At 43.4% G+C, this 23,023-nt stretch overlaps 3 protein-coding genes across 3 annotated transcripts in view; all 3 read right to left on the reverse strand.

Annotated features, from left to right (window-relative positions):
* LOC122542225 (ferritin, middle subunit-like) overlaps positions 1-3,131 on the reverse strand; it is a 10,605-nt gene extending 7,474 nt beyond the window's left edge. The window contains exons 1-3 of the mRNA XM_043679738.1: positions 2,974-3,131; positions 616-762; positions 190-315 (exon numbers count right to left, since the gene is read on the reverse strand). Coding sequence (XP_043535673.1) covers positions 190-315; positions 616-762; positions 2,974-3,075 — 375 coding nt within the window. The 5' untranslated portion in view covers positions 3,076-3,131. The remainder of the gene's footprint in view (positions 1-189; positions 316-615; positions 763-2,973) is intronic.
* Positions 3,132-7,718: 4,587 nt separating this feature from the next.
* LOC122542226 (ferritin, middle subunit-like) lies at positions 7,719-14,145 on the reverse strand. The gene is made up of 4 exons (XM_043679740.1): positions 13,979-14,145; positions 9,404-9,550; positions 8,641-8,766; positions 7,719-7,997 (listed from the first exon to the last, which is right to left on the reverse strand). Exons 1-4 carry the CDS (start codon positions 14,078-14,080, stop codon positions 7,842-7,844), a joined length of 531 nt encoding a protein of 176 aa, XP_043535675.1. The 5' UTR covers positions 14,081-14,145; the 3' UTR covers positions 7,719-7,841.
* A 3,357-nt stretch (positions 14,146-17,502) lies between these two features.
* On the reverse strand, positions 17,503-22,468 carry LOC122542227 (ferritin, middle subunit-like). Its single transcript, XM_043679741.1, has 4 exons — positions 22,296-22,468; positions 20,205-20,351; positions 19,117-19,242; positions 17,503-18,474 (listed from the first exon to the last, which is right to left on the reverse strand). Exons 1-4 carry the CDS (start codon positions 22,395-22,397, stop codon positions 18,319-18,321), a joined length of 531 nt encoding a protein of 176 aa, XP_043535676.1. The 5' UTR covers positions 22,398-22,468; the 3' UTR covers positions 17,503-18,318.
* Positions 22,469-23,023: the final 555 nt, after the last annotated feature.

Below are 23,023 nucleotides of genomic sequence, written 5' to 3' on the forward strand. Positions count from 1 at the left end.
ACACTGCCAGATCTAATCAGTTTCACCAGCAGTTTGTCTTTGTTGCAGTTCTTTTGAGATGGATGCAAGGTCAGTTGTATCAACATTAAGGAGTACTGAATGTTGAACAGTCAGGATTCCTGCTTCCAGGGACACTGAAGTGTTGCCCTGAGGGTCAGGCAGTGATGAGAATGAGGTGGTGAAGCTTACATGAGGGTCAGTCTGGGCTGTGGCGAGTTGGTGTAGATCCAGCAAACTCTGGTTCACATTCTTCTCCAGATCCAGGGCAACCTGCATTGCCTGCAGACCGTTACCCCACTCATCCCTCTCTGGCTTCTGAAACATGGAAACAAAGGACAGTTAAGGACCAGGACAGAACAATTACCAGCTATTGGAGGTCACCTTGCCCACTTGTACTCAAACTGGATGTTCAAGGAATGATTTTCTGATCAGTTGGATTATGAGATAGCATAAACATCCCCCTGTAAGTTAGGGTACATTATTCTGTGTATAATCTTTGCCAGTACAGAGAGATCAGACAGGCAAAGCTCCTCTTTCAGGTGAAAATCCTACCACTGATTTGAAGCCACATTGAGAGCCATTTCTCTCCAACCATACACCCCCCAACATTCCCATCTTGACATCCTGGAGGAGGACTCTGCCTCCACGCTGATTCTGGAATTTCAGCAGCTTCTCTGCATGTTCCTGCTTCTCCTGGGACTGAGCTTTGAAGAATTGGGAGAAATGGTGCAGGGCAACATCATCCCGGTCAAAGTACGACATCTGAAAGAGAACCATTTATATCCCATTAGCACATCACTGGGCCCAATTGTACATCTCAAAGCCAGAAGCAGCCCTTTCCCAGCTGCTCTCTGATCAGACCACACTCAGCAGGAAATCTTTTCTATTTCCTCAGGGAAATTGAACAGTCTCTCACCTAATGTCCTGTTCAATGAAAGGTTAGCCATTAGGTAGATGAACTGAAATCCAATATAGAACTTGCAGAAGTGATAGCTTTCATGGCAAAGTGAAGTTTTAGTCTCATACCTCCATGTTATATTGAATGTACCATTTTAACTAAAATTGTGAAATTACGTGTAGCCAGGAAACAACAGACCACTGGAAAAGAAATAGATTGGGAAAGGATGGTTAGGACCTTCATAAATACTACAGGAGAGAAATGAAATATTCATCTTTCTCCTGGGGAAAACCAGGAGGGGTTTAGGAAGGCAGGAAATGGTATTCAAAACAAGAATTCTAACAGTAACCAACATTTTTACATTCCATTCAAACTACAAGTCACCCAAGTATTTGTAACAAGGAAAAGTCTAGATATATATCTGGGATCAGAAAGGGATTGTGCAGCAAGATTAAACCCAACTGGGTGATTAATGAGGCTTTTGTCTTTAAATACAAGATAGGAGGAGAGATTTGGCCATTGTCCTATCCAAACATGGCCAACAGGTTCTTGAATATCAAGAGGATCAAAGTTTGAGAAAGCAGGAGAATAAGGTTGAGAAACAAGTCTTCTGTAGCAGTGAATTCTAAAAGATTCACTTCTGACAAAAGTAGTTTCTCATCTGTACAAAAAAAGTCTCCCTTTAAACTGCACCCTTGGGCCCTGATCTCTGCAAACAGAATAATCTTTGCAGTGTCTAACATTGGGATGATGGTTCCATTAAGAGACCAGGACCCAAAGGCACAGCTTTAGAGTGTAGACATTAATCCACTAGATGTCACCATTCACCAAACCCAATCCACCTCACTGTACTGAGTCAGTCCATGACCCACTTCCCTGGGAAAGGCAACAAGCCCAAATTGTGTCCAGACAATGAATGTTATGACTAACCCAGAGAAGATTTACAGCTCTGATCAATTATCTATCCCACAGCCCAATGAAGGTACAGTCAACAATTCAAGCTTGTGTTACTACTTCAGACAAGTAATCAACTAGAAGAAACCAATATAATATTGTTTTAGACCAAAATGGTTGAAGTGGGCAAAAAAAAGTGTTAAGGAAGAGATGAACATCAGCACAGAAGGAAACCACTCCATCCATCCATCACATCTAACAGGACTCTGATCACATTCCATTTCCTTATGGAGAAAGGTATTCACTTCATAAAACAGGTGCCTTTTAAGTTATAGTATTTTATTTATAACCTTCCTATCCATAGGCACTAGGAGTCCAGCTCTCTACAGTAGCTTATGAAACAGACTGGAGCTGACTAACTAAACAAGCCACAAGCATTTCATATTTGCACATTATACCCATTTATATTTGAAGCACCAGGAGAACCCAATAACTGAACAGGCCCTAATTTAAATTAGAAGTCTTTAGTGGTGTTTCCCCTCAGCACCAACTGCCCTCAGCTTTAGGGCTTCCCTCAACAGTCCCAGACCTTGGAATACCATCTACAAGACAGTCAGGGTCAACTCCTTGACCTGGAAGTCAAGGTTTCAGGCAGACCAACAGCCTTTTTCACTGAGGTGGCCCTCCAGTGAAAGTCTGTTTCTCAGTGTGCATCCTCAGGAACAAACCAGGGAGTGGAGAGCTAGTCAGGACAAGCCTCAAAAAAAAAAAACAAACTTTTCTCCATGCTTCTTTTACAAAGGTACATTTCAGAAGAAGATTGAGAGAGTCTGTACAGACCCCTCAGCTGCTTCAAATAGCACTCAGACACACCAGGCACATGAAAGGTCTCAGGCATTATCATTCTCATCAACAGCCAAGCCATATCTTGGTGCTGATTGGAAAGTTCTCATAAGGAGTCATTCCATCAAATGACATGGATAGACTGCTTGGGGAACCACATCACAGGATCCAACTTTTCCAAGGACAGGAAATGTTGACTACTTCCTGATGGACTCATGGTCAAAGGAGTTTTTCCTTAACCATTTCACTACAAGGGGCAAGAGATAAAGAACAGTCCAGCTACTTGGAGCATTCCAGTTTCACAAATAGATGTCACTTTAAACCAAAACAACACTCACCAAAGACTGATAGAGGTAGGAGGCAGTGAGCTCCAGGTTAACCTGTTTGTTAACAGCAGCTTCACAATCCTGGTGATAGTTTTGACAAACCTGGGAAGCCATTTTACCAATAGAACCTTTTACCAAACTACCACCAACAAACACACACCAACTGTATCCAAATCCCCTCTCCCATTGACTTTATACCCCAGGAATTAAGCTGTAATTCAATGACATCATCAATGATGACCAATCACTCTTGTTAATCAATTGATCAGCAGCCACATCCAATCAGATTTGAATAAGCCCAGGATGATATTTTGGAACTCAGGAACCAATCAGAATCAACAACTCATTGATGATGGAATTGCTGATGGACCTTTGACCTTCTTCTCAAAGGCAAATTCAGAAAGGGTCTGAACTGGAAATGACAGGAAAATAGACACTTATGTAAACATGCTCTAACTCCTCATTTTGACACCATGTGGGGCAGTATATGAAGAGAAGCCTGAAGCCAATTGGCAGAGTTATATTGGTTTGTAACTCTGAGGAGCATATTCCCTTAACATTCCAATAGTAGTGTTGGCAGACCATGGAAAATAGAGCATCATTTTCAGGAAACAGTTTTCAATTGGTATAAAGCAACAGAAATAGTATGTTTATGGGTCACCCAACAGAGGCAACTGATGATAAATGGACAAATGATGGAACCTTCTGTGATTACCTTGCAGATTTCACAAGACACAGGAAGCCGCATTTATAAACCTAAGTCTATTTATAGGCTATTATTTCTAGATTATTTAAAGTCTATTTATAATAGACTCTTCCCCAGGGCAGGTTTGATGGGTACGAGGGGTCATAGTTTTAAGATACTAAGGGAAAGGTATAAAGGAGACGTTAGAGGTAGGTTCTTTACGCAGAGAGTTGTGAATGCATGGAATGCGTTGCCAGCTGTGGTGGTGGCAGCAGAGTCATTAGGGACAATTAAGCGACTGCTGGACATGCACATGGATAGCAGTGTTTGAGGGGTGCGTAGGTTAAGTTATTATATTTTACATTAGGATTCAACCTCGGCACAACATCGTGGGCCAAAGGGCCTGTTCTGTGCTGTACTTTTCTAGGTTCTATGTTCTAAACCAAACCCCAGTCACCTGAGTATCTCAGCGATGTTTATGTCTATGTCTAATCATCCTCGAACTAGTTACTGGAATCATGTTGGTGCCCACCATTGTATTATATCCATATTGAGTTATTCATGGTGTTAAGGATAACCAGAGAGTTTGTGATGAGGTATTTTCTGGCAGGTGCACATCAAATTACATCAAGTGAACAGCACAGAAACTGGCCATTCAGCCCAATTGCTCTGTGCTGATGTGCACATTGAGACAATATCGTCTCTAATGGGAGCGGGGAGAGAAGAAAAGCTGGTTTAGTTCAACAGGGGTCTAACTCCCCGGTCCCTGCCATGAAATTCATGGAGCTCCTATCTCCCCAGGCTGGTGGAGCAGTTACTCTCAAACCCCACACTAATTCTCTCTCTCTCTCAAAGAAAAGAGATGCCTGTGACCTTTTGTAGATTGCAGCTGCTGCCCTTGTCCAGGGTCAGGATCAGTTCAGAAATTGTTTGAACTCAGTTTCTCAAATATTGTTGGTGTGAAATTATACACTGTGCTTTACCAGGCGAGGACTGGCAGGGTCAAAGGTCAGTACAGCAGGAGTGCACTGTGGGTTTGGAGTTGGGTTTTATAATTGGCCAGTCCTCACTGCTTTATTCCTGATGAAGGGCTTTTGTCCGAAACATCGATTTCGCTGCTCCTTGGATGCTGCCTGAACTGCTGTGCTCTTCCAGCACCACTAATCCAGAATCTGGTTTCCAGCATCTGCAGTCATTGTTTTTACCTCAGTCCTCACTGCTGTCACCACCTTCTACCTGAGCTGACATGGGATGGATAGATGGCTTTGGTCAATTTGCCGGGCCCATTTCTTCTTTCTGATATCTGTGGAGTTACTGCTTCTGTGTGGGGGAACCCCTTCCTTCTACCTCGAGCAGGAGTTAGGTCGGCGAAGGTGTTGGAATAACATGGCAGAAATACTTATTGCCCTGGTACATTGCTACTACTGGAATTTTCACATAATTGAAACTCTTATTGGGATATCAGTGTGCTTGGGCTGCAGGATCTTTTGACTCAATTAATACATGGCAGATGAGACCATTCGTCCCATGCTCTTTGCCAACTTCTTTCACAAGTTTGAACCCACAACCCCAGACATTGCAAAGGAAGATTTTATTCTAATGGAATTTACTTTTACTGGCAGACCAGTCAGTAATGGGGAGAAAGTGAGGACTGCAGATGCTGGAGATCAGAGCTGAAAATGTGTTGCTGGAAAAGCGCAGCAGGTCAGGCAGCATCCAGGGAACAGGAGAATCGATGTTTCGGGCATAAGCCCTTCTTCAGGAATGAGTCAGTAATGGAGCAATGTATCCAATTCAGGACAGTCAGACAATGGGAGTGTACTCAGCATCGTCTGGGCAAAAGTGAAAATGTTATTGTTTCAAACCATTTATTATGATGTTCTCAGTGGCCCCTGCCTACAATGAGCTGGTGGGGTATTTCAGATGCAAGATAGACTGTAACTACAGCCTAGGAATAGATAAATGTTAGGCAGAACATGTGGTTGTTGAGTGAAAATGGTAGTAGTCGTGAAAGAAACAATAATAACTGTCCCAATGCACTGGGAAGGATTCCTGAGTTAGAGTAAGATGAGGAGGAATTGCCTGTTGAACAGATGATGAGTACCAAAAGAGAAAATGCTGGAAAATCTCAGCAGGTCTGGCAGCATCCGTAAGGAGAGAAAAGAGCTGATGTTGAGTCTAACTGACCCTTCGTCAAAGCTAAAAGAAGGGAGAAATAGGGAGATATTTATACTAGGCTGAGAGAAGGGGAGTCATGGCTCCCGAAGCAAAGGTAGCAATAAAGTGGTGATAATGAGAGTGCATAGAGAGATTAGGAGCTGTGAATGACCAAGGCTGAAACCAGTGCTTTGTGTCAAAATGTGTGGGGGGGGGGGAAGAGAGATGAAACAGAGAAGGGTAACAAAAGGGGAAGAGGAGAAGAAAAAGGAGAGAGAGTGGGGAGCGAGAGAAAGAGAGACAGACAATCAAGAAATAAGAGGTACAGAACAGTGTTAAAAAAAAAGTAAAATTACGGAGCAGAATGAAAACAGAGGAGTCGAGGTGAGATAATCACCTGAAGTTGTTGAATTCAATGTTGAGACTGGCAGGCTGGAACGTGCCTGGTCGGGAGAGGGGATGTTGTTCCTCCAGTTTGCGGGAGAGGGGATGTTGTTCCTCCAGTTTGCGTTGAGCTTCACTGGAACATTGCAGCAGGCCAAGGACAGACATGTGGGCACGGGGGCAGGATTGTGTTGAAGTGACAAGCCACAGGAAGGTCCAGGACCTGCTGTCACTATTGTTAGCGATGTGTGTTTCATGCAGGATCTATAGAGAATGCTAGTATTGTGGTAAAGTAAGTAGATGTACAGGCCAGAAGCAAGCCATTCAGTCCAACTGGTCTATGCTGACCAGGCAACCTAAATAAATCCAGTCCCATTTACCAGCACTTGGCCCACATCCCTTCTTATTCATGTACCTAGTCAGATGCCTTTTAAATGTTGTAATTGTAGCAGCCTCCACTTCCTCTAGCAACTCATTCCATACACTGATCTGTGATGGATAGTTGCCCCATGGGTCCCTTTCAAATCTTTCCCCTCTCACCCTAGATCTATATGCTCTAGTTCTGGACTCTCACCCTGAGAAAATGACTAGACTATTCAAACTGCTCATGATTTTGTAAATCTCAGACAGCCTCAGTCTATTGGCATCTCACCATAGCTCAAGCCCTCCAACATCCTCAAATCTTATCCTGAACTTGAGAGTTTCACAACATCCTTCCTATGGAAAGGAGACCAGAATTACCCACAGTCTGTAAGAGGTTTCTGTGGCCTATCCATACCAGCCCTGCAAAGGAGCAGCTCACTTCCTGGGAACAGTTCAGTAACCCTGTGCATTATGAATGAGAAAGTGAGGACTGCAGATGCTGGAGATCAGAGGTTAAAGATGTGTTGCTGGAAAAGCACATCAGGTCTGGCAGCAAAGGAGAAGAGGGTGGGGGGGGAAAAAAAATGTTTCAGGCATAAACCCTTCAGGATGAATATGAAACCACAGCCTAAAGCTGCTTCTCAGGGTCTGAATAGAGCCTTCCCTCCCCCACTCTAGAGGATTCAGAATTGGATTGTAAACTATTATTTGTTGCAAATTCACTGTACACAACTGACGTCTTCCTCAGCAAGAGGACAGAAAACCTCGGGGCAAGATAGCATTGGGGGGGTATTGTTACAGAACAGGTGGGTGTAATCTAAAGAAAAATGCCATTCCCAAATCAAATGGGTGACTGAGGCATTGTATGTGGGGTGGGCACAGTACATTTTGTCCTGTAATACAAAATTCAGGCTCAGCTTTCACCATCAGACCTCCCCTTTGCAGAGGGAATGTCTGATTAAAACTGCAGTATCTTACACCCACTGTGCTCCTGGAAGAGCTACTTCTGCAACTTGCAGAAATGGAATAGAAGCACAAATCCAGCCCACCCCAAAAAAGTCAAGAGCTCCAGCGTAGTCACTCTTGGAGTTGGATAGGCCAGAGATTCTGGAACAGATTCCAATCCTTTGGAAGAAACTGAAAATTAAAGCCACTGATTAGAACAGAACGAGGGACATCAGTGATCTTTATTTCCCATTCGTTTCTTCAGTACAAGTTCTTGCTTTCTGGAGAAATTCTCCCAATGAGTTGGATACAAACAGACAAAGACTGCAGTCAGTCAAAGGCCCCACTAACTGCTGTCCTCCAGCGAGAGCCTGTCAAACAGGTACTCTCCCAGCCCATTCTCAGGAGCCCCCAGACGCTTCAGGTTGGTGATGTAGTCCCCAAGTCGCTTGATGATCTCAACCTCCTCATCCAAATAGTGAGTCTCCAGGAAGTCACACAGCTGGAAGGAAGGTAGAGAGAGAGTCAGATATTACAAAATTCTGTTTCTTTACAGCTTATTCTCCAATGTTGAAGTGGTTTCCTGCCTCATGTCAAAATTAAACCATAACATTATGTTTCTCCCATGATTCACTGAACATCCTAACAGCATAATAGAAGGTATGAGTGTTGAAAGAGACCTGGTGTTGTGGAAGGAAGTTTGGATTGTACCACAGATATGCTAGTAGAAATGCAGCAGTTACCAAGCTCCAACAAGTGAGCAGATGATTGTCAAAATGCAGGATAAAGTACTGACCAGGGTCCAGAGGGCACTGCCCCTACTAAGGGCAAGCAACTCCATGAGGAGCTGTGACAGGGATAGGACACCATCAGTAGTTCATCGTAGTACAACACTAAAGACCTGAATCTAAGCTGAGCTCAAGAGTGTTCACTATGGAGATACAGTCTCACTCAGTGAAATGCACGTTTAGTTTTAAATGTCAAACAGTATTGTTTATTTGATATTCCTACTTATAACTAGAATGTAGCGATACAAGACTGTAGTGGTTCTGTAATGGGTCTGTGGGTCTTTGCAATGATCAGGCCAGTGAAGTGTTGCCCTGAGGGTGTGGCAGTGATGAGAATGAGGAGGTGGTGAAGCTTACATGAGGGTCAGTCTGGGCAGTGGCGAGTTGGTGTAGATCTAGCAAACTCTGGTTCACATTCTTCTCCAGATCCAGGGCGACCTGCATTGCCTGCAGACCGTTACCCCACTCATCCCTCTCTGGCTTCTGAAACATGGAAACAAAGGACAGTTAAGGATCAGAACAATTAAATACTTCAGAGTTGCTTTCACCAATTCTGAAGAATAATGGGACTCTTAATGTCTCTCCATAGATTGGAGAAGAGACTCTTGATCTCTCCAGCAATTTGATTTTGGTTTCACCTTGCCCATTTGTGCTAGAGATCAGTCCCCACAAAAGAGATGGGTGGCCCAGTGGTTAGCAATGCTGCCTCAGCACCAGGAACCCAGGTTTTATTCCTCTTTTGGGTGACTGTCCATGTGTTTCTTCCCATATTGCAAGAGATGTGCTGGTCAGGTGAATTGGCTATGCTAAGTTGTCCATATATAGTTTTAGGTGCATTAGTCAGGGGTAAGTGTAGGGAATGATTCTGGGGGACTGCTGAAGGTTGGTGTGGACTTGTCAGGCTGAAGTCCCTGTTTCCACACTGTAGGGAATTTAATCAAAAGATGGGACATTCTGGTCCATGTGGTGTCAGTATGGAAGGATCAAACTGAGTAAAAACCTAGAGAAACTAGTTACTTCCCCTTCAGGAGGTGAAAACCCTGTCACGGACTTGAAACCACATCACACAAGCAGCCATTCTCCCACATCACATCCTACTCCCACCACCCAACATTCCCACCTTCACATCCTGGAGGAGGACTCTGCCTCCACGCTGATTCTGGAATTTCAGCAGCTTCTCTGCATGTTCCTGCTTCTCCTGGGACTGAGCTTTGAAGAACTGGGAGAAATGGTGCAGGGCAACATCATCCCGGTCAAAGTACGACATCTGAAAGAGAACCATTTACACATCACTGGGCCTAATTCTAGTTCACAACTGGAACCAACCTTTTCCCAGCTGCTGTCTGGGAGTGAATTATTTCCCCCCCACCCCCCTCAGGTGACAGTGCAAACTCCACTCATTCTCCCCACATCTACATGGGGGTCCTCCTACAGAGGGAGGATGTGCAAACTCCAGTCACCCAATGCAGAATCAAACCCATGTCCCTGGTGCTATGGAGATAGCAGTGTTAACCACTGAGCCAGCCATCTCCCTTGTGGGGACAGATCTGCCCTGACATGCAAATTATTGCATTAAAACTATCCCAATACTAAGTTAGGTGAATTTGCTATGCAAAACTGCCCATGCATGCTGAGATGTGTCAGCTAGGTGCATAGTCAGGGGAAATATGGTAGAGGAATGGGTCTGGGTGGGTTATAGTGTTGGTGTGGACTAGTTAGACCAAATGGCCTATTTCCACCCTGGAGGGGTGGAATGAGAATGGTTAGAACCATAGAAATTTAATAATTCCTTCAATTCAACATATTAATTTGCCTAGGGAACGTAAAAGAGGAAGTAGTCAGGAGATTTACAACTGATATCAGTAAGTGGGACCAGATTGGGATATCTAGTCAGCATGGAGTTAGACCAAAGAATCTGTTTCTATGCTGTACATTTAAGTCAGTGATAGGAAGCTGTAAAATCAGAAACCCAAGAGAGAGATTAATGATAGCTGCTGCCATTACACAGCTTGTCCAATAGGTGTCTCCATCACTTCAACAGGGATGACCAAACTCCCATTAAACCAGTACAGGGAGATACTCTGTTGACAGGCCTAAGGAATTACACCAGTCAGTAACATCCAGAGAGTGTGTTAAAGACTAACATTGACAGCACTTTGCATCCATTACATATGGAAGGTCACCATTAGTATTGCTCCATTTGATGAGTGGTTAAGACAGCTACAAAAAAAAACATGCTACAGATCAAGTCTAGATGAAAGGAAAAACAGTTTCCATGTTAGTGCAGAAGGAGATCATGCAGCCCATCATGGTTGGGCTATCTCTGACTAGGAACACTAAAGGTACAATCCCACATCACTTCACTTCATAATAGACACCACTTTAAAACAGAACAAACAAACTTAGAGACTGAGATAGGAGGCCATGAGCTCCAGGTTCATCTGCCCATGCAAAACTGCCCATGCATGCTGAGATGTGTCAGCTAGGTGCATAGTCAGGGGAAATATGGTAGAGGAATGGGTCTGGGTGGGTTATAGTGTTGGTGTGGACTAGTTAGACCACCCTGTTGACAGCAGCTTCACAATCCTGGTGTAATTCTGACAGACCTGGGAATCCATTTGGCCACAGTAGGCTTTTTCCAAATCACCATCAAAACACAACCACTTCCCTCACTCTAAGAGGGCCTAAAACCAACTACATCTAAACACTCACTGCTAATGAATCTGAATTTATACCCTGGGAATTAAGCAGCACTTCAGGTGACATCAGTGATGACCAATTGTTAATCAATCGATTGATCAGCTGCCTTGTCTAAACAGATTAGAAGTAGCACAGGATGAGAGTTGGACCCAGGAACCAATCAGAATCAACAATCCATTGAGGAGAAATTCCTGATTGACCTTAGATTTCCTTCTGAAGTGCAAGTTAAGAGTATCTGAACTGCAAGTGACAGTTAAATGTAATTTAAGATAAAATTGATTTGATTTGTTATTGTCAAATGTATTGAGATACGGTGAAAAGTTTTGTTTTGCTTGCTATCCGGACAAGTCATACCTTAAGTACATCAAGGTACTAGAACACAGAATGCAGAATATAGTGTTCCAGCTACAGAGAAGGTGCGGAGAAAGATCAACTCTAATGTATGAAAGGTTTGTTCAGAAGTCTGATAACAGTGGGAAAGAGGCTGCTTTTCAATCTGTTGGTACGTGTTTTTGAATGTTTATATCTTCTGCATGATGGAGGAGTATAACCGGGGAGAGAGGGGTCTCCGATTATGTTGATTGCTTTCCTGTGTTATGGACCAAGCCAGACCCCTCAATATTAGAAGGTAGCCTAGACCCTAATGTTTCCTTATTTTAAAGGCAGAGGTGAAGTGGGTGTTCCAGGTTTGATGCAACTGGCCAAACCAATCAGCTTTAAACAAAACACCATTTATTTAAACACTACAGTTGAAACACGAACAAAAGAAAGTGGAATTTAGAATAACTTAACCATTGGAAAACGTAATCAACCCAAAACAACAACTTAACTAATTAAGTGTTCCAATCCAGCAACATCCCATAAACACAGCCTTGGGCAAAAAGATAAATCGAAACAGATTCTTACAGGCTGGAGGGAACAACATCCAGAGAGATTTCAGAGTAAGTCAGTTCGGAATCACTTACTGAAGCTTGGTACTCACATCCTGAGACTATTGCAGCTAAAAAAACTAGAAAGCCTCTGAACTGAGAGAACTGGCTATTTCCTTTCCATTGTACAGGGGAGTGTTTATTAAATAAAAAACCAAAGGCTCCCTTGACTCTCTGGCTCCTCAACTTTTACCATCTTGTTCAAAAAAAAAACCCAGACAAAATAACCTTTTTAAAGTGATAACATTGAGGCAGCAGGAAGGATATGGATATGAAGTCAATGGATGGAAGGCTGGTACGTGTGATGGACTGGGCTGTGGTCACAACTAATTTCTGGGCAGAGCAGTTGCAATTCCATGCTGTGATGCGTCAGAATAGGATACTCTGTACGGCACATCTGTAGAGATTGGTGAGAATCATTGCAGACATGCCGAATTTCCTTAGCCTCCTGAGGACAGAGGCAATGGTGTACCTTGACGTGTGGGTGGACCAGGACAGATCATTGGCGATATTTACTCCTAGGAACGCGAGGTTCTTGACCAACTCCACCTCAACCCCATCAATCCAGCCAGGGGTGTGCCCTCCACTCTGCTTCCTGAAGTTAATGACCAGCTCCTTCGTGAGGGAGAGATTGTTATCTTTACACCACTAAGCGCTCTATCTCCTTCCATACACTGTCTCATTGTTGTTTGAGATCCAACTCACTACGGCCGTGTCATCAGCAAATTTGTGAAAGAGTTAGAGCTGAATTTGGCCACACAGTTGAGGGTGTATAAGGAGTATAGTAAGGGGTTGAGTGTACAGCCTTGCAGGTCACTGGGGTTGAGGATTATCGTGGATGTGTAGTAGCCGATCCTTACTGATTGCAGTCGGTGGGTCAGGAAGTCAAGGATCCAGCTGCAGAGTCCCAAAACCTTAATGATTGGATATGAGTTTGGATGGAATTATGGTGTTGAAGGTGGAGCTAAAGCCAATAAATAGAAACCGAAAGAACTGCGGATGCTGTAAGATAGGAAACAAAAACAGAAGTTGCTGGAAAAGTTCAGCAGGCTGGCAGCATCTGTGAAGAGAAATTGGAGTTAATGTTTCAGGTGTAGTGACCTTCCTCAGACCTGCTGAGCTTTTCTAGTGGCTTCCATTTGTGTCTAAAAAAAGTAATAGGAGCCAGATGTAGGTTTCCCTGTCATCCAGATGTTCCAGGGATCAGCGCAAGGTCAGGGAGGTGGCATCTGGCATGGACCTGTTACGATGTTTGCTGAATTGCAGCAGGTAGAGGCATTTTGGGAGGCTGGAGTTGGTGTGTGCCATCACTAACCTCTCAAACCTTTCAATGTCAGAGCCTTTGGCAGTCATTAAGGGACATTGTCTGATTTTTCTTTTGCCCTAGCTCCTCAATTTGACATTTGAGAGGCTGAAGAGCAGCATGACATCAAATGAACAAGTAATTTGCCCAGGGGATGTAACAAAGCAGAGGAAATCAAGAGATGTACAACTGGTATCAGCAAATGGGATTAGATTGGGATGGGATATCTGGTCAGCATGGACACATTGGACCAAAAGGATCTGTTTCCACACTGTACATCTCTATGATGAAGTAATTGGTTTCTGATTTTATGGTTTAACTGTAAGATTAATGACAGCTGCTGCCTTTACCCAGCTTGTCCGATAGATATCTCCATCTCCTCAACATGAGTGACTAAACTCCCATTAAGCCAGTGCAGAGAGATAATTTAAGGACAGACCCAAGGAATTGCACTGGTCAGTAACATCCAGAGTGTGTTACAGACTAACATAGACAGCACTTTCCATCTATTATATATAGGACATCATTAGTATTAGCTCCATTGGCTTAGTGGTTTAAGACAGCTACAAAAAACAACATGCTACAGATCAAGTCTAGATGAAAAACAAAAATTTCAACATTAGTGCAGAGGGATATCATTGAGCCCAGCCTGGTTGGGCTCAGATTAGAACTAGTTACAATTCCCTACATTTTCCCATAATGTCAGGGGAAATTTACTTCCTAAGAGAAGCCCCTTAAAACAGAGACAAAAAAAAACACTTACCAAAGACTGATAGACATAGGAGGCAGTGAGCTCCAGGTTAATCTGCTTGTTGACAGCAGCTTCACAATCCTGGTGATAGTTTTGACAAACCTGAGAATCCATTTAGCCAAAGTAGACACCAAAACACACAAGCACCTCTCTCAAAAATAAATCTAACACCAACTACAACCAATAACCCATTGCCATGGAACTTGAATTTATACCCCTGGAATTAAGCAGCAATTCAATGACATCATCAGTGATAGCCAATCACTCCTGTTCATTAATCATTCAGCTGCCATGCCCAATCAGGTTCCAGTCAGCACAGGATGTGATTTGGACCCAGGAACCAATCAGAATCAACAATGAGAAATTGCTGATTGACCTTTGATCTCCTTCTCAAGTGCAAACTGTGAAAATGTTTGAACTGAAAATAACAATAAAAATACTTAATGATAATACTTTTTGATTTTGTTGATTTATTATTGTCACACATACTGAGATACAGTGAAAACTATTGTACTGTGTGCTGCCCAAACAAATCGTACCTTACACAAATACATCAGGGGAATAGAATAGAATGCAGATATAATGTTCGAGCTACAGAGAAGGTGCAGAGAAAGATCAATTCTAATGTATAAGAGGTTTGTTCATAATATCAACAGCTGGGAAGATGCTGTTCTTAAATCTGTTGATGTGGGGTTTCAAATTTTTGTATCTTCAGCCTGAAAGAAGAGGGTGGAAGAGAGTATAACTGGGGTAGGAAGCATTTATGATCTTGTTGGCTGCTTTCCTGAGGCAAGTATAGATGGAGTCAGTGGATGGAAGGCTGGTTTTCATGATGGACTGTGTTATAGACCAGGCCAGACCCCTTCAAAACATTTCAAGAAAGTAGCTCAGACTCTAACTTTGCCTGTTGCTTTAAGCAGGTGTACAGCGGATATTCCAGGAGAGATGCAGTTGGTCAAACCACTTAGTTTTAAACAAAACAGATTTGATTTACAAGATTACTGAATGAAACACAAACTAAAGAGAGCAGAATACCAAATAACTTAACCGCTCCGAAAACCCAACAGATTATCCCAACTTTACGATGCTGTTCCAAATACTTGCAACGATCCCCATAAACACCCCTTGGCACAAAAGGTAAAATCGAACATGGATTCTTATAGGAGAGAAGTCAGAGAGAGAGAGAGAGAGAGAGAATACTCCTGGACCTGCTTCTCTGGGACCAGCAGCTTCTTCAACACTACTGCTAAAGCCCAAACCAAACCAGAGCAAAGCTGAGCTGGGAGAACTAGCCACTCCCCTTTCATTGTACAAGTTTGCTCGCTGAGCTGGAAGGTTTGTTCTCAGATGTTTCATCACCATGCCAGGTTACATCATCACTGAGCCTCTGGTGAGGTGCTGGTATAATGTCCTGAATTCTGTTTATGTGTCCTGGTCTGTTGTGGTGGGTGATATCATTTCCGGTTCTTTTTCTGAGAGATTGGTAAATCGGATCCAAATCAGTGTGTTTATGATGGAGTTCCGGTTCAAATGTCAGGCCTGTAGGAATTACCATGTGTGTCTTTGTTTAGCCTGTCCCAGGATGGATGTATACTCCCAGTTGAATTGGCGTTCCTTGTTGTCTCTGTGTGTGGATATTAGTGATAGTTGGTCACGTCTTTTGGTGGCTGGTTGATGCTCGTGTATCCTGGTCGCTAGTTTCCTGCCTGTCTGTCCAATATAGTGTTTGTTGCACAGTCCTAAGTGTACAAGGAGTACAGTAAGGGGCTGAGTGCTCAGCCTTGCAGGGCATCAGTGTTAAAGAGGTGTTCAAAGTTTGTGAGAAGATTTGTAGCTCGGGTGCTCGTTGCTGTGGTTCTGTTCGCCGAGCTGGAAGTTTTTGTTGCAAACGTATCGTCCCCTGTCTAGGTGACATCCTCAGTGCTTGGGAGCCTCCTGTGAAGCGCTTCTGTGATGTTTCCTCCGGTGTTTATAGTGGCCTGTCCCTGCCGCTTCCGGTTGTCAGTTTCAGCTGTCCGCTGTAGTGGCCGGTATATAGGGCAAGCCAAACAAAGAACAGCCAGGGAATTCCTAGAAACATGGCACTCATCCACAAACTCCATCAACAAACACATCGACCTGGATCCAATATACCAGCCACTACAGCTGAAACTGACAACCGGAAGCGGCAGGGACAGGCCACTATAAATGCCGGAGGAAACACCACAGAAGCGCTTCACAGGAGGCTCCCAAGCACTGAGGATGTCACCTAGACAGGGGACGAAACGTTTGCAACAAAAACTTCCAGCTCGGCAAACAGAACCACAGCAGTTAGAGGTGTATTAGCTCTACCCTTACTGATTGCAGTCTGTGGGTCAGGAAGTTGAGTTGCAAAGTCGTAGCTCTAGGAGTTTGGAGATGAGTCATGATGGAATTGTGATGTTGAAGCTGGAACTAAAGTTAATAAATAGGAGCCAGATATGTGTCCTTGTCATTCGGATGTTCCAGGGATCAGTGTTGAGTCAGGGAGATGGCATCTGGCATAGACCTGTTATGATGGTTGGCGGATTGTAGCAGATCAGGGAAATCTGGGAGGCTGGAGTTAATGTGTGCCTTTACTAACCTCTCAAAAGTATTATTGTGCATTGGGTTAACGCTAATGTACTGACCTGGATAGGGAACTGGTTGGCAGACTGGGTGGAGTCAGGCTCTCAAAACCAGTTATTTCAGCTGTTATGGGGAGGGGGAGGGGAGGGAAAGAGGGGGAATGTGAAAGCTGCAACATCTGTGTTTACTACCCGAATCATGTGAGATATTATATTTGACTGACTTTGTCATGGGTGTATTTGTGGAATGTCACTAGATTGGAATTAGTGTTTAAAAGTTAGATACTCTATTATTCTGTTAAATGCTCCAATACAATGATTCTCATTTATATTTTAACTGTAGGGTAAGGGTAAAGCATGCTTTGCTTAAAGAGGGTGGTGGAACCAATCAAATCACATCTGGAACATAGCACCTTACACTTGCTTTTAAATAAGAAACATTAAAGGTGCAGATTGTCTCCTGGCTATATTTGGAGGAGGCTTGGCCTGCTCCAAATCAATTTAGGCACTCTTGTGAGCATCAACACTTCTAATCCCAGTCAGGTTTAGGATGTTAGGCTCAAACTGAGTAGTGAGTGAGGGGTGAGTGTGGGTGCAGTATTCAGTTGGTTTAGACAGAGTGCATCTGGTGTAACAAACAGTTCTTTCCTCTACGCAGGGTTTCCAGTCCCAGAAAATAATCCCAATGAGCCAAGACTCTGAACGTATCAGCACTTCTCCAGCCATTGAAGTAACTCTTTTACCCCCTTCCCTCCATGGGAGCTGGCAGTGGGAAGCAAACCAGGAATTACAACCTGAGGGTTTTAAATTTAACCACTCCTAACCTCGTACAGTCACTAAAACCTTGTTTCTTTCCCCCCCCCGCCCATCATTCATACTAATGTGAGGAATAACCTGCAGCTTCGTTGTCCTTTTATGCTAGTGTCAAATGTTCTAACCTGATCGGTCATCCAGACCATCTCCTTAGGAGGTTTTTAAAGCCCACACATTGCAAGAGGGGTCACAAATTGCCTGATACCACAGTGAAAGTGAATTCAACAGTAGAACATGCTCAATTTAGGGTAGTGGTAAGAGTAATACACACTATTCAGCAGTTAAGAAGTCTGTTTCAAACTGTTTGGGACTTGCTCCCAGTGAGCTGGGTGAGATAAGTCAGGTATCAAATGTAGGATTGGAATGTAGTTACAGACCAGGAACAGATGGTATCTTTCTGCCTTTTACCAAAAAGCATTCCTCAGATAACAGTCAGATGCTGAGCAGAGGCCAAACAATGCTAATTGTGTCTGTGCACTATAGTCTTATGTTAAGTCTTTTGGATCTTTCCTTGGTTACTATGATCTGCTTGTACAGCAGCAAGCTTTTCACTATCTCAGTACACAACAGTAAATCAAAGTGAAGCCCCTTTTCATGGGATGTAAGTTGTAATTTAATTCCCCCTACACACCTTTCAGGGGATTTCACTATCAAGACTGCAGTACCATAAACCTTATTCCCATCAAGTCAGCACTTTCTAAAAAGGCATAACAACTTGTTCACCCTCAATCAAAAGAGAATCCAGTGTGATCACTCAGATAAGTCACTGAATCATTTGACCAAGTCAAGCTTGAGGTTTAAGTAACCAGGTGATCAAAATAGCAAGTATAGGCAAGATCAACAGATTTCTTTATTGTCAAGTGATCCAACACAGCTATTTCTTTGTTACTCATTTCTAAATTCAGGAGCAGCTTTGGAATGAAGCAGGTAAAGAGATTGCTGTCAAAGGCCCCACTAACTGCTGTCCTCCAGCGAGAGCCGGTCAAACAGGTACTCTCCCAGCCCATTCTCAGGAGCTCCCAGACGCTTCAGGTTGGTGATGTAGTCCCCAAGTCGCTTGATGATCTCAACCTCCTCATCCAAATAGTGGGTCTCCAGGAAGTCACACAGCTGGAAGGAAGGCAGACAGACATTACAAGAGTTTCTATCCAGCTCATTCTCCAATATTCATGCTGTTTTCTGCCTCATGTCAAAAATTACATTCACTGTTAGGGTTAGACCACTGAATGTGCTAAAGTGTTTACAGGGAGGTGTGAGTGGTTAAAGAGATAAACTTAAAAAGTGAAGAGTGGTATGGTGCAAGGAATATTTGGACTGTAGTCACTAAGAATGCTAATAGGAAAGAATAGTTAGAAAGCATAGCAAGCTCCTACGAGAGATGAGGTTTTGCCATGAACAGGCTAGAACATTGGCCAAGTTCCAGAGGGCATTACCCCTTAAAGGGAGGGCAGCTCTTCATGAAGGAATTGAGACAGGGTCCTGTAGTACAACAGTCAGTGCATGGCTCTGGACTAGGGCTCGAATCTTCAAGATGGAGCTCGAGAAGACCATTCTTTACAGAGACAGCTACAGTCAATGAAATACAATTTAGTTTTAAATTTCAAGCAGTATTTCATTGTTCATTTAGTATCCTTATTTACAATATAGTTATTCAGGACAAGACTGATGGTTCTCTAATGGGTCCTTGCAATGATCAGGCCAGTGTGAAGTGTTGCCCTGAGGGTCAGGCAGTGATGAGAATGTGAAGCTTACATGAGGGTCAGTCTGGACAGTGGCGAGTTGGTGTAGATCCAGCAAACTCTGGTTCACATTCTTCTCCAGATCCAGGGCAACCTGCATTGCCTGCAGACCGTTACCCCACTCATCCCTCTCTGGCTTCTGAAACATGGAAACAAAGGACAGAACAATTAGCTATTTCAGGTTGCTTTCACAAAAGCTGAAAGTTAACAGGATTCAGTGTTAACTCTCTCCATATAGAGATGATGAAACCAGTGGAGTTCTAGCAATTTGCTTGGTACTGGGGTGTCAGTGAAGCACAAAGCCCAGGAAAGGTCAATGTGTTCTTGATCATGGGGTTGTGGGACAGGTAAAATAATTTGTATGTCAGGATGGATCTCAGTCCCACAATGAGGTGGAGACATTCTTATCCACATGGTGCCAGGACTAGAGTTGTGCAGCACAAAGACCTTTTGGTCCAACTCATTCATGCCAACCAGATTAGGTAAATTAGTCTAGTCATTTGTCCCTCAACCCTCATGTACCCATCCAGATGGCTAAGTGTAGAATTATACCTATTTCCACTGGCAGCCCATTCCATACATGGAACACCCTCTGCATGAAAGAGTTGCCCCTTAGCTCCTTTACCTTTCTCCTCACCCTAAACCTATGGCCTCTAGTTCTGGACTCCTCTACCCTGGGGTAGACTTGTCTAAGTTTATCCTATCATGCCTGATTTTATAAGCCTGCAAGGAAACCCGCAGCCTCTGATGCTTCAAAGAAAACCCCAGCCTCTTCCTAAAGGGAGAACCTGGCAGCATTCTTGTTAACCTTTTCAGAACTCTAGTTTCCGAATGTCCTACCAATGGAAAGGAGACCAGAATTGCATACAATAGTTCAGAAGTGGCCTAAACAACACTACATAGCCACAACATGACCACCTGACTCCTAGATTCATTGCTCTGACCAATAAAGGAAAGCATGCTAAACACCTTCACTATCCTGAAGATCAGTACAGAGATCATGAAACCTGAAGAACTTTCCCTTCAGGATGTGAAAATCCTGTCACTGACTTGAACTCATCACAAGAGCAGCCATTTCCCTCCCCTCCCCAACATTCCCACCTTCACATCCTGGAGGAAGACTCTGCCTCCACGCTGATTCTGGAATTTCAGCAGCTTCTCTGCATGTTCCTGCTTCTCCTGGGACTGAGCTTTGAAGAACTGGGAGAAATGGTGCAGGGCAACATCATCCTGGTCAAAGTACGACATCTGAAAGAGAACCATTTCCATCCCATTAACGCACTGGGCCCAATTCTAGTTCACAACTGGAACCAACCCTTTCCTAGCTCTGTCTGGGCCAGTGAATTACTCCATAACAAGTAAATACCCACTTTCCTCAGATTGGAGTTCAAGATCTTAGATGATTCCAAAAATGGGGATATTCACCCAGGAGAAAGTCTATTCAACTGCCTGAGAATTTAAAGAACAGTAATAATGAGACATTCAGTCCAGTCAATGTATTAGGGCAAGATTAAATCTTGCAGCATCTAAGTGGCAGGATGGGAAAGAGAAGGAGCAACATTAACCAAAGATACAACTGGCCAGTACAACACTGGAAGCTTCAATAACTCTGACTTTCAGTATCAAAGACACTAAAGCAATAGGTACATTGCTACTAGATCATTAGGACTAGCTAGAGGAAGGAAGTGTCAAAATTCCTTCAATTCAAAAAGATTGAAAGGAAGCACTTTTTGCACAGGCACTAATTAGATTGGCAATAATTTAGAGATACACATGTCCAAGTGATAGAAAGCTGCAAAGTTAGAAACCCAAGAGAGAGCTACTGTTTTTACCCAGTTTGTCCAACAGGTGTCACCATTCTCAGATTGCCCAACTCCCACTGAACTCAAGGAGATGGTCATTTGACAGTCTTGGGGATTGTCCAGTCAGATCCAGAGAATGGATGAGAGACTAACCATGACAACACTTTCCATCTGGACTCTTCTCACCCACATCCTATTTAGCTACATAGAGGGGACATTATGCCAATGAACTGGTTAAGATAGCTACAGAACAACCTGCCAAGTTGTGTGAAGAGAGAACAATTTCGTGGTTATAGTACAGAAGGATACTATTCAACCCATCACATCAGTCCTGTCTCAAAACAGGAAGTTACATTCCCTGCACCTTTCTCCCATAAATCAAGTTAACTTCACAACTTTCCAAACAGGAAGATGCTATTTTTGCTGAAAATAGCTCAGATCCTTGTTTTGAAGGAATGCACCCCTTTTCAGAAGTTGGGAAGCCAGGCAATCCCATGACCACAAGTCCCAATGCTAGGATTTTATTTGATGCCTAGGTCAACGTGCTCCTGGATACAAAAGCACAAGTTTCCCCATGTTTCAGAAGTTACTCTTCCTCAGTTCATACAGGTGCACCTTTGAGCTGTCTCTAGTATTTACTCAGCTTCGAAAGCTCAGATTGTGGAATGCATATCAATTCTCATTTCTAATATTAAGTTATATTAATTATAGCAAGCTTTGGAAAATACCAAATCTAGTGTATGTTTTGTCTTCATATGTTTTACTGTCATTTTCAGTTCAAAATGAATGAAGTGCAAACTGAAAGTCTGTTGTGTATACAAGAGACACAGTAAAAGACAACAGGTATACAAGTGGTTATTCAATTTCCACCACCAGGAAGGAAACACCCAAATGGGCAGTACTACAGGGTCTGGCCTGTGAGTTATTCCAATACTGAAGTCTATCACCACTGTCACCTATGCAGATATTCAAACTGCTTCTTAGTGTAGAGCTCAAGTTCATATGAAAGAACTGAAGTAGGTCATTTGGCCCATCACATCTGCTTCAGTCATGGCTGATATACTCCTCACCTTTTACCTGCTTGCTCTTTACATCCTTCAGCCAATTACTAAATTAAGAGTTTAAAACTCTAAGAGTTTAAACATGGATTTGTTTAGTACCTGCCATTCCCACAACAGCTCAAAAGTCACTTATTTCAAGTGACATTTTATTCATAAAATAGATCTTTGCATATACACACACAAAAGCAGTTCAGTTCTGCAGCTGCAGATCAAACCCAAACATTGAACTTAGACTATCCAAAACAAAACCAAAAAGAGCTTGATACACAAAAGTAATGTTTACATATATCTAACTGCATCAAGTCACTTTAAAAACAGACAACACTCACCAAAGACTGATAGAGATAGGAGGCAGTGAGCTCCAGGTTAATCTGCTTGTTGACAGCAGCTTCACAATCCTGGTGATAGTTTTGACAAACCTGGGAGGCCATCTTATCAATGGGGACTTCACCAGCAAACCACAATAACTAGCATACACTAAAGCTTAACACCAACTATATGCAATCCCCCACTGCCCTCAAATTTGAATTTATACCCCTGGTATTAAGCACAAATTCAAAGACATCATCAGTGATGGCCAATTACCCTTGTTCATTAATCAATTAGCTGCCATGTCCAATCAGATTCCAAGCAGCACGGGATGAGTTTTGAACCCAGCAACCAATCACCAACTCCTTGATGAGGAATGGCCAATTGACCTTTGATCTCCTTCTCATGTGCAAACTTCTCCTCTGTTTCTGGTTGCACTTTAGCCCCATGCTCCTGATCTTTGGGCACCTGGTGTGGAGGAGGAGGGTAGGTCAGAGGATCTCCTCGTGGGTCTGCTCCTGGGCCTGGCCAAACTTGCCATAAACAGGTCCAGGCAGTGGGCCATGGAGGGAGTCATTACGGCTGATTGCCTGCCCATCTTTCGCGGGTATGTCAGAGCCCGGGTGTCCCTGGAGAAGGAGCACGTGGTGTCTACCAACACCCTCGAGAATTTAAGGGAGAGGTGGTGCACCACAGGGAGTGGAGTGCTTTACTACCCCCTCCAACTCTATTTTGATTAAATCCCTGC

This window comes from Chiloscyllium plagiosum, chromosome 39 (assembly GCF_004010195.1).
Source record: "Chiloscyllium plagiosum isolate BGI_BamShark_2017 chromosome 39, ASM401019v2, whole genome shotgun sequence".
NCBI classification, from domain to species: domain Eukaryota; kingdom Metazoa; phylum Chordata; class Chondrichthyes; order Orectolobiformes; family Hemiscylliidae; genus Chiloscyllium; species Chiloscyllium plagiosum.

Excerpts from the sequence above, each read along its gene's own strand:
- LOC122542226 (XM_043679740.1), bottom strand. The coding sequence starts at position 14,080 with ATGGATTCTCAGGTTTGTCAAAACTATCACCAGGATTGTGAAGCTGCT. Across the intron at positions 8,767-9,403 it reads TCCTCCTCCAGGATGTGAAG|AAGCCAGAGAGGGATGAGTG; the intron begins GTGGGAATGTTG and ends TCCATGTTTCAG. Across the intron at positions 7,998-8,640 it reads CTGCCCAGACTGACCCTCAT|CTGTGTGACTTCCTGGAGAC; the intron begins GTAAGCTTCACC and ends CCTTCCTTCCAG.
- LOC122542227 (XM_043679741.1), bottom strand. The coding sequence starts at position 22,397 with ATGGCCTCCCAGGTTTGTCAAAACTATCACCAGGATTGTGAAGCTGCT. Across the intron at positions 20,352-22,295 it reads CCTATCTCTATCAGTCTTTG|ATGTCGTACTTTGACCAGGA; the intron begins GTGAGTGTTGTC and ends GTTCTCTTTCAG. Across the intron at positions 18,475-19,116 it reads CTGTCCAGACTGACCCTCAT|CTGTGTGACTTCCTGGAGAC; the intron begins GTAAGCTTCACA and ends CCTTCCTTCCAG.